The following is a 16247-nucleotide window of genomic DNA, read 5'->3' on the forward strand; positions in this document are numbered from 1 at the left end:
CAGAATTTTAGGTTCCTGATAAGGTATTCCTCTATTGTTTTCTTACTTTCCAATGGATCCACTGAAACGTGTGAAGCCATCTGAATCCTGATTTGGGAGGGATGGGGTGGGGGTGGGGTGGAACACACGAGCGTGCGCATGCGCACACTTTCACGTGAGTGACAAGATCTGGCGACGCCTCCTCTGCTTTATCTTCAACTGTCCTGACATTTCACGATGATACGTGTTGATGATAGTGTGACATCAGATCGCCTGGGAAGGGTGGCCTGCGGCTGGGTCTGGGAGGGGACTGTACTGATTGTGTTAATTGTTACAGAAAGACTCAGCCCATTGTATCAGCACCAGGACGGGGATGGGGGCGGGGCGGGGGTGGCTTGAACTGTATACCAGTAGGAAAGTGAATAGAATATTAAATGTGCACCATTCATTTCTCCCTACTCTAAACCATGGAGGTATTGTGAATAATTGTCATAATTTCCTGGTGCGCCAACTTCCCTGACACCATGGCTTAAAATAAACTCTATCTCCCTTGCGTTGTTAGTTGCCAGGGTGCTTTATCATAGCAACAGGAACAAAGCTGTGGCAATGGGAACCCATTTTTACCTGTTGTGTTGAATTGGGGCATATTTCAATCTAAAAACCTCTGGTCTTCTGATTTGGGGACATTTTTCTTAAGTATTTTCATTTCTTCCTCTATATACATTTTTCTCTTTTGGGAATATACACATATACACAGAAACACTCATATACACACAGGTAAGCAGACACATAAGCACACACACAAACACATGTATTTACACATACAACACATATACACACATGTAGCTGCTGAATTGAGGTCAGCCATCTTGCATTTCCCTCCCATTTTCCTGTTTATATTCCTCACAGTTTCCTCTTCTTCCCAAAGCCCTTCATCTTTCTTTCCCACACATCCATCATGTTCTTTAAGGCTGCTCTCAAATCTTTAATTTTCAAGTGCTCTTTTTAACTAAATGTTTGTTTATTTTCTTGTTCTTATTTTTAAATTTTTTAGTTATTTATTTTTCAAGACAGGGTTTCTCTGTGTAGCTCTGGCTGTCCTGAACTTGCTTTGTAGATGATGCTAGGTTCAAACTAACAGAAATCTAACTGACACTCTCTCTCTCTCTCTCTCTCTCTCTCTCTCTCTCTCTCTCTCTCTCTCTCTCTCTCTGTGTGTGTGTGTGTGTGTGTTTGGACTACATCTGTGCACCACTGAGCCTAGCTATATTTTTTGCTTTTTTTGGTTGGTTGGTTGGTTGGTTGGTTTGGTTTGGTTTGGTTTGCTTTTTCGAGACATGGTCTCTCCGTGTAGCCTTGGCTGTCCTGGACTTGCTTTGTAGACCAGGCCGGCCTTGAACTCACAGCGATCCACCTGCCTCTGCCTCCCAAGTGCTGTGATTAAAGGCATGCACCACCACGCCCAGCTTATTTTTTGTATTTTAAACACAGGGTATCATGTAATAACTCACCACCATTACATACCCAATCTTAGATTATGTTGGGCTCAAACTTAGTGTTTTCTGCATGTAAAGCAAATGCTCTACTCAATGAACTATGTCCCCAGCCCCTAAATGTTTATTTTATATAAAGCTTTTTATATGTAATCCAGAAGAGTTATATATTTGTATGATGTGCTTTCTGTACATCCTCTGATGGGGAGGCCTGGTGGCACTCAGAGGAAGAATAGCAGCCTACCAAGAAGAGCCTTGATACCCTATGAGCATATACAGGGGGAGGAGGTCCCCCTTAGTCACAGACATAGGGGAGAGGAGTAGGGGAAAAGCGGGAGGGAGGGAGGAATGGGAGGATACAAGGGATGGGCTAATAATTTAGATGTAATATGAATAAAGTAACAAAATATAAAAAAGATTCATTTTAATTTTATGTGTGTATACGTATGTGTATGCATACATGTATGCAGGGGCTGGCTGAGGCCAGAAGAGATAGAGTTACAGTCCTCTGCAAGAGCAGTTAGTGATTTCAACTCTGCCATCTCACCAGGGCACATTTCTAATATTTGAATGAAGGTATAACTGAAACATAAATAACTGCATACGTTTAAAACATACAGCCAGACGATGGTGGTGCATGCCTTTAATCCCAGTACTTGAGAGGCAGAATCAGGCATTTCTCTGCGGGTTTGAGACCAGCTTGGTCTACAGAGTGAGTTACAGGACACCTAGGTCACACAGAGAAATCCAGCTTTAGAAAAAAAAAAGTACATTTAAAATGTACAACTGAATAACTTTGAATGAACACATACACCCATGAAACCATTGTCCAACCAAAATGACCTCATTGAAGAAGATTCCCAGAGGGGATAGAATACTTAATATGAAATTTACCTCCTTAGCAAATATTTAATTGTGCACTGCCTCATTGGTAAACACAAGCACCATATTTCACAGTAGAGTTCTAGAAGTTACTTATGGCTTATAACTTATACACACCGATCAATGACGTCATAGTTTCCTTGCTCCAGGCCACAGCAATCATCACTGTCTACTTTCTGCTTCTGGGAATTTGGCTATTTAGATACTTCACGAGTAAGGATTTTACTGTCTCTGTCCTTTCAGGATTGCCTTATTTCACTTAACATGGTGTCTTCCAGGTTCAGACATTGTCACATTGTAGGATTTCTGTATATTCTAAAACTAATATTCCATTGATATTCCATCATATATAAACTGTAGCTTTTCATTCATCCCTTTCCCTGTCAGCAGACATTTGAGGTGCTTTTCACCTCTGGGCTATTTTGAATAATCCAGCAGTGGACATGGGAGTGCAGATTAACCCTTTGAGATTCTGATTTTATTCTTTTGCATACACATTGAGAAGGGAGATTGCTGACCAGGGTGCAGGAATGCCTTCCAAACTCAGTACAGCGGAGACCCAACTCTTCCATGTGCTTGATAACATCTTTCATTTTTTAAAAAATATTTGAGGTAATTAAAATGTTCATTTATTTATTTATTTGGAGGTCATCCCAGGTAAGAACAGAGCAATCTGTTACCTGTAAACTTGAAGGGTGATGGCTCTGGGCTAGGCTGCTTCTTGCAAACAACTGAGACGGCTGTACCCATCTGCAATGCACCTATGCAGAGGTGGAGTGAGGGGACATTTGGAAATGGTGGCCACCTTGAGGGTCTCAAAAGCCTGGGCCCGGTGCATCGCTGGCATGGCAGTACTCCTGCCTCACTGTCTTGTAGGTGCTTTCGGCCAATAGCAGCTCTCATTCTCAGCCCTCAGCCCTCACCACTCCCCCAACCCAACTACACGCCCCGCTCCCCCCCTTCCCCCCTCCCCCCGCTTGCCCACTCTTCCTGACCCTCTGCCTGCCTGGAATGTGACAGCAATGGAGACTCAGTGAAGACCATGGCGTGTGTCTCTTGTAGCGCTCCACGGGCCTCCTCTTCCCTCAGACACTCTTCCTTCACCCACTTTCAATCCAGCTGTTTAATTTTATTTATTGCATATGAGTGCTTTACAGAAGAAAGCAGCAGATCTCATTATAGATGGTTGTGAGCCACCATGTGGTTGCTGGGAATTGAACTCAGGACCTCTTGAAGAGCAGGTGGCGCTCTTAACCACTGAGCCATCTCTCCAGCCCCCAGCTGTTTACTCTTGTTGTTGTTGTTGTTCCTAATGTTTTGCACATTAATCCTTCCTTCACCAGACTCGTGATTTTCAGATGACTTCTCCCATACTGCAGCTGTTTTTTCATGTTCATTATTTCTTTTGCTGGAGCGGAGTGGAGCGGAGCTTTTAATGTTCTGTCATTTATCTGTTTTCTCTTTTGTTACCTGTGCTTTGAGGGTGATAACCAAAAAAATCAATGCCAGTTCAATGCATGTGGCTTTTTCTGTGCTGTCTTTTAGTCATTTTATCTTCAGATCTTATATGCGGGTCTTTATTTTGAGATGATGTTCTGTATGTGGTTAGAGATGAAGATCCAATCCCATCCTTTCACAGGTGAACAGTCAGTTTTTCCAAAAACATCTACTGAAGGGACCACCCTTTGCCTGTGTATATTTTTGGTTTCATCTAAAAAATCAACTGAGTGGCTGGAGAGATGGCTCAGCAGTTTAGAGCATTGACTTCTCTTCCAGAAATCAGAGTCAGATTCTTAATACCCACATGGTGACTCCTGACCTCTGTAACTCCAGTTCCAGGGGATCTGATGTCCTCTTTTGGCCTCTGGAGCACCTCATGCAGGTGGGGCACAGACACACATGCAGGCAGAATAAAAATTAAATTTAAAAGATCAACTGAAATAAATAAATATATGGGTTTAATTCTGGGATGTTTCTGTTGTTCAGTGTTTCTTAGTTGTGTTATACAGTGTCTCAGTGACAGTTGTATTATACAGTGTTCTAAAGTCAGGAAGTAGAATGCCTCCAGCTTTATTGCTTTTGTTCAAGAGATGTTGGCTATTTGGGGCCTTTTGTGGGTACATGTGAACTTAAGGCTTTTCTTTCTCTTTTTTTTTTTTTTCCTATTTTTAAAAGTATCATTGAGAAATTGATGGAAATTGTATCACTTTGGGTGGCATGGACATTTTCCCAGGATTAATTTTCTTAAGTCATAGATATGGGATGTCTTTCTATTGATATTTTCTTTAGTTTTCAGTTAAAAGTTATTTTTGCCTTTTTGAATAAACTTATATATATATTTGTATTACTATTGCTATTTTAAGTACCATTATTTATTTCCTTAATCTCCCTTTGGGATAGTTCTTATTAGTATATAAATATTGGTTTTATCTTTTTTTCTTGTAGTGCTGGAGATTGGCCTCAAAGCCCTGTATATGCCAGATAAAGATTCTACTACTGAGCCACATTCTCGGCCTTATCAGTACCTAGAAGTCTAATTTTTTTGTGCTTACTTTGTAGCCTATAACTTTATTTAAACCCTTTGATTAGATCTAACAGGTTTTTTAAATGCTTTTATCAGTATATATTAATTCTATATAATGCTGGATTTCCATATGACATCTCATACAGGTACATAATAAACAATTTTAACAGGGTTTTGTTGCAGTCAATCTTTAGTACTTCTACATTGAAGATCCTGTCATCAGCATATAAATATATCTTCATTCCTTCCTCTCCTATGAAGAGGCCTTTTATTCTAGGACTTTTATTAGCATGTGGGAAGTGGTGAGAGCACGGGTGTTTTATCTTTGAGAGCACACTGTCAGCGTTTGACATCTGGAACTGACATGAGTTCATCATGTATGTATTGAGTTGACGTCTATCTCCTCCAAATGTAATCTAAGAGCTTTGATTGTGTGTATGATTTTTAAAACTTTTAAATGATTCTTTGTGAATTTCACACCATCCTTCCCAATCCCATTGTTGTAGTTAGGGTTTTATTGCTTTGAGGAGACATCATAACCACAGCCACTCTTACAGGCGGTAAACCTTAAACCCCTACCCAGATCTAGACAATGGACAGAACACTCTCCACAGTAGAGTGGAGAGTGGGATATTACTTTCTCACATACTCTGGTGCCTCACCTTTGACCATGTCCTCTGGAGGGGGAGACCTGGTGGCACTCAGAGGAAGGACAGCAGGTTACCAAGAAGAGACTTGATACCCTATGAGCATATACAGGGGGAGGTAATCCCCCTCAGGAACAGTCATAGGGGAGGGGAATAAGGGGAAACTGGGAGGGAGGGAAGAATGGGAGGATACAAGGGATGGGATAACCATTGAGATGTAACAAGAATAAATTAATAAAGGAGAAAAAAAAAAAGAAAACACTTAGTTGGGGCTGGCTTACAGTTCAGAGAGTTAGTCCACTATAGTCATGGCGGGGAACATAGCAGCATGCAGGCAGACACGGTGCTGGAGACAGACCTGATAGTTCTATATCTTTATCTGCAGCAGCAAGGAGAGACTGTGTTCCACACTGAGCGTAGCTTGAGCATAGGAGTCAACGTAACGTTTATTCTCCAGATGTAATTGCTGTCTTGGAGGCTTGCTGACTCTGTCTGCTAGCCTGGGCCTAGTCCTGTAAGCTTCTAGCCTGCAGACAATCTAATCTAGGCCTAGAATGTTCTCAGCCTCTGAGACTTACTGCTGAATAAGCTCACCTGTGTAGCTCTTTCTGAGTGCTGGCTGGCTGGTTCAAATCAGCTGTTCTGGCTCAAACTCCTCTCCAAGCTGACGGATTCAACCTGGCTTCCCTCACAGCCTCTGAGCGAACTGATCCTGGCAGTATCTTCTGGCTCCACCTCACTCTCTAGCTCATTGTCTTTACCTATGTCTAGCTCTTTCTTCAACCTCTTTCTGGAAAATTCTCCTAGTTAAAAAATGCCTCTGAGCGGCATGAACTGAACTGCCGCAAACTCATTGTCACTGCACTGCCCTCAACTCACTGACTCAACCAAAGTGCCTAAAGAGAACTCAGAGATCTGCACGCCTCTGTCTCCTAAATGCTGTGACTGATGGTGTGTACCTCCATGCCTGGACCTAAGCCTTTAAAAACAAAACAACAAAACAAAACAAACAACAACAACAACAACAACAAAAAACCAACCCTGAAACTAGCTCTATATCAGGCTGGCCTTAAACTCAGAGATCTGCATGCTTCTGTCTTCCCAGTGCTAGGATTAAAGGCAGGTATCACCACTGCCTGGGTCTAAACTGTTCTGTTCTTTCATTCCTTTTCACAAGATGGAAGCTTATCTGGGTTGGATCTTGTCCTGAGATTACCATTCCCTTTATTGCATTTAATATCTTAAATCTGTTTATCTCCTTGAGCACAGGATTTAGCTCTTTACTTCCTGATGTCCCTTTTCTCCTTGAACCATATACATGTTTTTTCCTTGCTAGGTTTGCTCCTTTTCATCAAAATGCTCTTCATAAGAGTGAACAGTAGTAACCACATGCCAGACTCTACACTAGGCTGTTGTGAGATTTCCTTTGCCAATGCAATTAATCTAAATCTCTTCACTTTAGCCCCAGGCAGACTCTTTGGAGAAGAGAAAAAAAAAAGCCACATTCTTCACCGAAATCTAATATTCTCTAGGCAACATACTAACATTCTCATCCTTTGAAACCTCTTGAGCCCGGCTCCCGTGGTTTAAGTCACCCTCACCACTACTGCCTTCCATGCTTCTATTAATATGGCCCATTAAGCACTGCTTAAAGGAGTCCCTAATCCAAAGTCTCAAGTCGACATTCCTCCAAAGAAAAGCATGGTCAGGACTATCAGATCAATACTTGACTCCTAGAACCAACTTCTGCCTTAGTGTGAAGGGACACTGTGACAGTGGCAACTCTTATAAAGGAAACCATTTAATGGGGCTGGCTTACAGTTCCAGAGGTTCAGTCCATTATCATCATGGTGGGAAACAAGGCATCATGCAGGAAGACATAGTGATGGAGACAGTGCTGGGAGCTCTACATCTTGATCCAAAAGTGGCAAGGAGAGACTGTGTTCCACATGGGGCACAACTTGAGCATAGGAGACCTCCAATCCTGCCCCTACAATGACACATTTCCTCCAACAAGATCACACTCCCTAATAGTGGCATTCTCTATGGCCAAACATTCAAACACAGGAGTCTATGGGGGCCATACCTGTTCACATTACACTCACCCGTTCATCTCCTCATCCCTCCATATCTACCCTCTACCCTTGCAACCTTCCCCTTCAAAGAAAACAAAAATAGAAGTGGAAACAAAAACAACAGCAACAAACTCACTGTGGAAGCTGTGGTGTGACGCAGTGTGCCACACACACAAACAGGTTTGCTTGGCAAATGTTCATTATAATGAATCATTGGTCTGGTTCGAGGCCTCTGGTTTCTGCTACACTATCCATACTGGATCCTCATGGGGGGTTCCTCTTAGATATCCTGATGCTGCCCTGTGTCATGGAGATCCTGCAGCCTTGGTTCCGAAGGACTGGCCCCTTCACATGCTTAAGCAGTTCATAGATCAGGTCAATGTTGTGGTGGGCCAACTCAAAGCCCTTCATCTGGGCTTGGCCAGTGCCTGTATTGTTTAGCCCAGCAGCTTTCTTGCCAGGGCCAACTCTCCTGCTTTGCCCAGGTGAAGATCAGGGACAGCTCTCCTGCTTGCAGCAGCCAGCACCAGGTGGGACTCGATCTCCTGCATGCACACCATCAGGGCCATTTCTCCTATACCCATATCACCTGGCCCAGGTCTCCAGCACTACCCCTGCTAAGGGGTAGGGCCACTTTCCCCACTCTCCCAACCTCAGGGCCAGCTCTCACAAATGTTGCAGCTGGTGAGAGAGGTGGAGCCAACTTTCCTGTATCACCCCTGTGTTGGATGGGACCAGTTTTCCCACAGGCACACATCACCACATGTCCATGGAGGGCTGAGGCCAGCTCTCCTGCATTCATACCCTTTGGCCCATTCACTGGCACCCATGACACCAGAGCCAGCTCTATTATGTTGCCCGGGCTAAGTATGGGGGCCCACACTCCTGAGTGATGAAGCCATCAAGAGGTGGAGCCAACTTGGCAAAGCCCTTGGATATCAAGATGGCTCCAGGATAGAGCCCAGACCAGGGACTTCTGCATGGCTTTTGGTGGTAACATGGGCCATGGACCACTTCTCTTTCTCTCCTATCACATACTTGCTCATCTCTATGGCAGTTACCCACACACTACCATGCAGCAGCAGGTGTGCATCACAGCAGCAGGCATCACGTATATGATTTTGAAGTTACCCTACAAGTCAAAATTCCATGGTCTTGTTTTATAATCACACAAAGGTTTTGAGGCCAGTCTTTACACTGCTAAACATAAATCAGATTTTTTTTCTTTGTATTTCAGGGCAAGTATTTTTATCGTCACAACTGAAATATGTGTGCTGTTGGCATTGACCAGTTATGGGTTAGGGATGGATGGCATGTTGGCCCATGCCAAAAACCAGCTGAGAATCCTCTGATCCAAAGATCTCCATCTTTGGCTCTAGAGCAGTGGTTCTCAATCCGTGGGTCGAATGACCCTTTCACAGAAGTCACCTAAGACCATCAGAAAACACATAATTACATTGTGATTCATAACAGTGGCAAAATTACAGTTATGGAGTAGCAGCGAAAATAATGTGATAGCTGGTGGTCACCACAACATGAGGAGCTATATTAAGGGGTCACAGCATTAAGAGGGTTGAGACCCACTGCTCTGGAGAGTGCTTGCTTCGCTTAGATTCACGGCAGTCTTCGTTTTCCCCAGCAGTTTCCCAAAAGTAATTTACATGCAAGAGCTCATATGTATTAATAATAATGGTTAAATAACAAAGGAAAATCACTTCCTATAATGTAAAACATAGAATGCCAAGCTTTGAATTAAGGCCTGTGATTTGTGAATATTGCACTAAACATAAATTTTACTATCATCGTATTATTCTCTATAAACAAAAGTGTAGATTTTTTAATGAGTAACCGTGATAACAGTTTATTTTAATGGTATCATAATCTTATTCTGTTTTTGGCTGTAACAATCTATTAAGTTTCCACATCATGTCAATTACATGAATTATACCCTGGAACCATCTCATTTTCTTCCATTAGTTTACTTTTGGCTTTCTAAATTAGAGTAACACCTTCCTGATTCATCTCCTGCTGATACACTATTAAATGGGGCATTTTCTTTGACATCAAATTGGGTGACAATGCTGTCCCACTCTGTCTTTGCATAGCTTCTCATCATCATGGGAAGCCTTGTGCTTTCCTTTCCACCTCACCCCCCCCCCCTTACCTTGACACACAGAACCATCTCAGTATCTCAGTAATCATGACCCATACAGTCTTACTATCCTCGGGAAAACTAGGATTCTCCAGCTCAGGTGGAGGTGGCAGGATCAGCAATGTCCTTCTTGTGTGGGTTAGTAATGCAAGAGAAATGAGCCCACACTCTTAGTGATGGCTGTAAATATGCATTGGGCAAGCCCCCAGAAAATATCACAGTTCCCACTGGTGAGGGTTTCCCATGCTGGTGGCTATTATTAGATAGGGGGAGGGGGAAGGAAAAGAAGGCAGTGGATTCTTGCTGGAAGCCAGTAGGAAAAGCACAGAGACAGGAAGGCAAGTGGGAATCTTCCTTCCATGCAGGGGACGGCTCTTCCTGCCTTGGGAAACTGCGCTTCCCTCTGGCCTTTATGAAGCTGTGGCAGCCTTAGTGCTTTGTGTGCTGACTGGATGCTCACATGATTTGGTGTAGAGAGGAGCCTGGGAAATTACATGAACAGTATAGGTGCCTTTTAAGGCATCATAAATTGTGAGTACTGCCAATATAAGAAACTGAAGAAAATTTGTCAAAGAAAGCAGCCTTCATCTTTTGGGTGCAACATGAAATGGCTTTTCTGAATGATGTGAAGGACACTTATTTTCAATAAATACTCCAAGACAGCTGGGTTGCCATCTATATAACTGACTCTATTCATCAAGTGGTAAAATAGGTTGGTCTCATCATTAATAAGTTTCTAGCTTTAGAAAAAAGAAATCTATATCCATGAGAAGGTTTTCTATTTTTAAAAGCATAAAAAATTGTTCAGTAATTATTTCACAAGAATTCTCTCCCTAGCACTACATATATATATAGTGTGATATATATATATATATGCTATATATATATAGGATATCCTATATTGAAAATTTCATATATATAATATATATCATAATCCTTTGTTGTTGTTGTTGTTGTTGTTATTGTTGTTTGAGACAGTGTTTCTCTGTGTAGCCTTGGCTATCCTGGAGCTGACTTTGTAGACCAGGCTGGCCTCGAACTCATAGATGTGCAGGTCTGCCTGGCTCTGTCTCCCTGAGTGCTGGAATTAAAGGTGTGAGCCACCACACCCACCTTATCATAGTCTTCTACTGAGCAGTAAAGTAAATACTCTTAAATTTAATTATCCGCTACTCTTAGAATATATCTTCCTCTATCCTGTGCTCTACTGTGCATCACCATAATTCAAACAAAGAAGTGAATTATTTTCAGAACTCTGGAGGTGGGGTCAATGAGGCACTTGCTACCAAGCCTGACGACCTGACCTCAATTCACAGGATCCACATAGTGAAAGAAGAGAAGCAGCTTTTGCAAGTTGTCCTCTGACCTCCACATACGCACCCATACATATGCACAAAAATAAAGTGTAAGAAAAATTAAAATGAGATTTCTAAAATAACAGTGTTCTCTTCGCAGATAGCACAAGACCTTCCTACATGTGGCTTAGTACCTGTATCATTTACACAGACACACACATATGTGCATATGTGTTTATATGCAATCATATACACTTACATATATACCCACATGTATATCACCTAACAGTGCATCTAAGAAATTTTCAAGAGTATTTTTGGCTTTTTGAATTTTGAAATAAATCGTAAAAGTAAGATATGGGCTTGGGGCTGGAGTGATGGCCCAGTAGTTTAGAGCATTTGTTGCTCTTGTAGAGTACTTGTGTTCAATTCCAAGCACCCACATGGTGGTCCAAATCCATCTATAAATCCAGTTGCATGGGGTTTAGCACTTGGCACACACATGGTGCACACAGACATGCAAGCAAAACACTCATTGAAATAATAATAATAATAAAATAATAATAATAATATAATAATAATAGTAGTAGTAGTAGTAATAATAATAATAATAAATAAATAAATAAATAAAAGGATGTGGACTGGAGAGATGATTCAGTGAGTGAAGCTCTAGCCATGAGTATATGAAGACTTGGCTTTGAATCTCTCAGACCTACACAAAGCTAGACACATTTGTAATCTCAATGCTCTTGTAGGAGGCAGAGACAGTACCTCCACTCCACCCCCAGAAGTTTGGAGGACTGACAGCTGGCAAACATAACAGTGAACAAAGAGACTATCACAACGATGGTAGACAGCGAGAACAGACACTACAGCTTATTCTCTGATTTCTACATGTGGGTCCTAGCACATACCAGAACTTAAACACATGAACACGAACACACACACACACACACACACACACACACACACACACACACACACACGAAGTAAGATGCAGTTTTACCCTATTGTTACAAGAGCACACCACGGTGGGAAGGAGAGCTGAGGGTCTTGGCTCCTTTCCCTAAGGAAGACACAAAATTGGAGTGCTAGAATAATTCATTGCAACACTTGAATGTGGGCATGGTCAAAGGGACAGAGGATCATGGGAAGACCTTGAGGAAAACAGCAAAGAACAAGACAACAGAAGAGGCAGGACTGTGTAGTGCAAAGTGCTCCGGGTGTGGCTGGGAGCTTGCTGAGCTGTCAGCACCAGCCCTGCTTAGCAGTGTTGCCTTTTATCCAGGTCATAGAGGCCTTTGCATCTTCGCATACAAAGGATATTGAAGCAACAAAGAGATTTTGTAGAGTAGGGTAAGAAGAAAGCTTAGCATTCGGCCATTACTAGTGAGTCCTGGACCAGAAAGAAGCCCAGAGAAAGACAAAAGATAACCAAAACTACAGTAATAGAACAGTTGGAAGCTACAGGAAAGTCACAGGATGGTTTTAGAAAATCACCAGAATTGTGAAAATGCAGTATGGCATGGTTTGGCATGGTTTGCTGGTCTAGGCCTAATTCTTATACATAGTCAGAAATGTGATGTCCAAGGAAGATAGGACATGTGGGCAAAGGGAAAACATCACAGACGCAGGTGTGGCTGTGCGTTATCTTAGAGAGCCGTGATTCTGAGGAACAGATGGAGGCTTTGTGAGTGGATGTCCAGTGATACCATCTGGAGCAGGACCAGGGGGAAACTGTTAGAAAATCTGGAGCCAGGAGTCTGGCTCAGAAGTGCTCAGAAGACTTTGCTGGTAAGTAAGTTGGTTAAAAACGTCCTTCTATCACACAGCTGTGAAAAAAATAAGAGTTCAGGTGCAACTTGTAGCCCAGTTCAAAAGCCACAAGTAGTCATGGTTGTTAAAAGCCACACTCATGTTGTCTTGAGATTAAAAACATATCATTTTTCACTTTCAGCTCCATGGGATAGGATTTTTAACTAGAAATTATTGTCTGACAGAGCTGTATCTAAACAACAATGCAATATTCGATATAGAAGGTATGTTTCACACTTTCTTTCTCGATTGAATGATTTTTCAATGAAATAATAGTTTTCAACTGTAATGATTACTAACAACACACAAATTTCTCTTCCATCATGTTTAATAAAATATGTAATATCTATTTTAAATGACTATATGTACGTTTAATTTAAAAAATATGTTGCATCATTTTCTAGGCCAATATTATGTGTCCTGCTCAAAATTTAGAAGTATTTTTTTTAATAGTAGCACCATTATAGTGCCGAGTTGGACACAAACTAGCTACTGTACAAACAAGCAATATTTAGGAGTAAGAGTAATAAAAACTATAAATTGTCTTAACATTTCTTATTGGCTGTGATTTTATCATTCAAGCTCCTGTTGCCACTTACTTAATTTTATGATAGTCTCTATACAGACAGTTTCAAGCCAGGTATAAGTGTACGACAGGTCATGATCAGGAAACATGGCAGATTGCAGGAGAAAGTACTTGGCATTAAAATAAAGTATCATAGAACCAAAATGTCAGACATTTTAACACCCATGATAAGTCCTAGTATTTTGTTTTGTGGTGTGTGTGTGTGTGTGTGTGTGTGTGTGTGTGTGTGTGTGTGTTGGTTTTTTTATTATAATTTATTCAGATTACATCCTCGTTATTATCCTCTCTCTTGTTCCTTCCCGTTCCCACCCTCCCTCCCTCTTCTGCTCTGGTCCCCTCTCCTAGACCTCTGACAGAAGGGGACCTCCTCCCCCACCATATGACCACACCCTATCAGGTCTCATCCAGATAGCCTGCTTCCCCTTTCTCTGTGTGCCACCAGGCCTCACACCAAGGGGAAGTGATCAAATTGGAAGCCCTTGTACTGCTAAGGAAAAAAACATTCCAGTTTAACTATGATTAGATTATCACACAGATTCATTCTATTTTCATTTATGTTTTAAAATGAATTAAAATGTACAGCTCAGGGAGAAATGAAATGACTCTATGGCTTTCCATTCTGCAATAGCTGAGCCGTTTGAAAAGAATACATTGAATGGGTGAGAAATTATTCTTTAGTTTGCATTATTATTCTAAGTAACATTGGTTCACATGTGCAGGCACACATATCACAAAACCAAACAAAAAGAAAGAATATAACAAGTATATAACAACCTGGAAACTCAAATGAACAAAATCACTGGTTGTTTTCTGAAGCAGCAACAGTAATGAAAAACGGCTTCGTAGCCCCCATGTGACAGTCAGTTTTTATTGCTGAATGCTTAGGATATCATTAGCAGGCATCTCTCTTCTCACCAGCTATGATGCATTCTCTTGCTTAGTTACAATATCTAATGATTGTGAAAAGATTCTTATTTGTGTTTGTCAATTTAAAGAGTAAAATTCATCCACAAATGTCAAAAATCTTGCAAAAATATTTCTGTTTTTTTAGGCCTGCATAATTTGTCTTCATTGCATATTCTCCTGTTGCACCATAATGAGCTAACAGACATTGATGCTGCCACGAAGGAACTGAAGGGGATGCACAACCTGAGGAGCCTAAGTACACACTGCACTTCTATGTGGCCATAAATTAAGACAGGGATAACACAGAGCGTTCATGCTCAGAGAAGCAGGCTTACCGCTGGAAAGTGTAGCCCGTTCTCTTGGACGGTGACTACGTTTTAGTCTGTATTAACACATGCTTTTGAAAATAACTTTTTTGTAAGATGATATGTCACATAAGATGAAAATGACAATAGTAACCAGTGAGGATGTGTATGTCCAAATCTACTCTCTTGGTTTTAATCTCAAAAGCAAGTTGTGACATTCAAATTATAGGGCTACCCCCAACACATACATCCTTAGAGGCGGAGGTGAGAGGTAGCTCTTGTTAAGTACATTTGTATGCATGCAGGGCTGGGGAGAAGAAGGACTCAGGTTGATAGGTGAAATGAAAGGGGGGTGGCATTTCTTTAGGGGTGATAAAATGTTTTTAAATTGACTGTGCTGATCTGTGATTCAAATCATTGCATATATTGAGTATGCGTGAATTATTAATTTTAAGTAGGCAAATATATGTGGCATAAGATGATATATATTAATAAAGTAAGTAAGCAAATAAAAAGAATGTTGAAGTTTTCATATATGTGAGCAACAACCTTCAATCACATCTATTGAGCCAGGCCCAGCAGGACACTGACTGCTGAAAAGAAAAGCAGTAAATATTTAGGACTAGATCAAAAATAATAAATGTAAAGTTCACCTCTCAATATGATTATAGGCTTGAAGGGTTAATAAATGTGCACACAACTGCAAGACAAGGCAGATGGCTCCAGGTGTCACAGGTGGATGGCCTTGTGACCAATGAGGAGGTTTGTAAACCTGAGCTTGGAGACCTCTGCTGATGAAGACACAGGCATTGTCCCTTACTCATCTTTCAGAGCTGCCTGTGTCTGTGTAGACTAGTGTTGGTTGGTGGGGAAGATTCTGATCAGACCAACACAGAGAGTAACTAAAGCTTCTGAAGCTTTTCACTGTTATCAGGAATATGTACTTAAAGAGAAATGACTAGTGTGACAAAATGTAGACCTTTAAAGATCCATATAGTAAAAATCACAAAATCACACAAAGTTCTTGGCATGTCCACGATCCCTTTAGAGATGTGCTAAGGCCCCTACCATTAGAAAGTTTCTGAATTCTGAGGTTTCATCAGAGACTTGAATTAGCCTGCTATTTATCTAATCCTTCCATATCAATCAAATGTTTCCACAATTAAAGGAGTGTGTTAGGCCCAGACCTCTTATTTGTCTTTGTTTTTCTATAAAGTGGGCTCATGGCTACCACCTAGAATCTCTTCAAACACTAACATAACTCTCCAAAGCAGTTCTTAGCAAAAAGTTCTTAGCAAATTCACAGATGTGAATTTGAAACAGGAAAACCAAATTCTTGTATATGTAGGACATAAAGAAAATAATTATGAAGTTTCTTAGAGTCTAGAAAATCTGCTAAGAGGTAAATAGACTCAACACAACCCATGTTTTAAATAATAATCACTATATGTCTGATGTCTTTCCTGTTAAGATATTGTTCTCTTACTGTGGAAAAGATACAAGGCCAGAGATTTATCAAATTATTAGTGTTGAAATATTGACCATTTATTGATTCATTTATTCATCCACTGTTTATAATTTATTCATT

At 41.1% G+C, this 16247-nt stretch overlaps 1 protein-coding gene across 1 annotated transcript in view; it reads left to right on the forward strand.

The window, feature by feature from the left end:
- The window catches only part of LRRC72 (leucine rich repeat containing 72), a 46813-nt gene that overhangs the window by 18242 nt on the left and 12324 nt on the right, over positions 1-16247 (forward strand). Inside the window, exons 4-5 of the mRNA XM_084791744.1 lie at positions 13005-13086; positions 14500-14610. Of these exons, the coding sequence (XP_084647870.1) occupies positions 13005-13086; positions 14500-14610 (193 nt within the window). The remainder of the gene's footprint in view (positions 1-13004; positions 13087-14499; positions 14611-16247) is intronic.

Source organism: Acomys minous (assembly GCF_964271855.1).
Source record: "Acomys minous genome assembly, chromosome: 8".
NCBI classification, from domain to species: Eukaryota; Metazoa; Chordata; class Mammalia; order Rodentia; family Muridae; genus Acomys; species Acomys minous.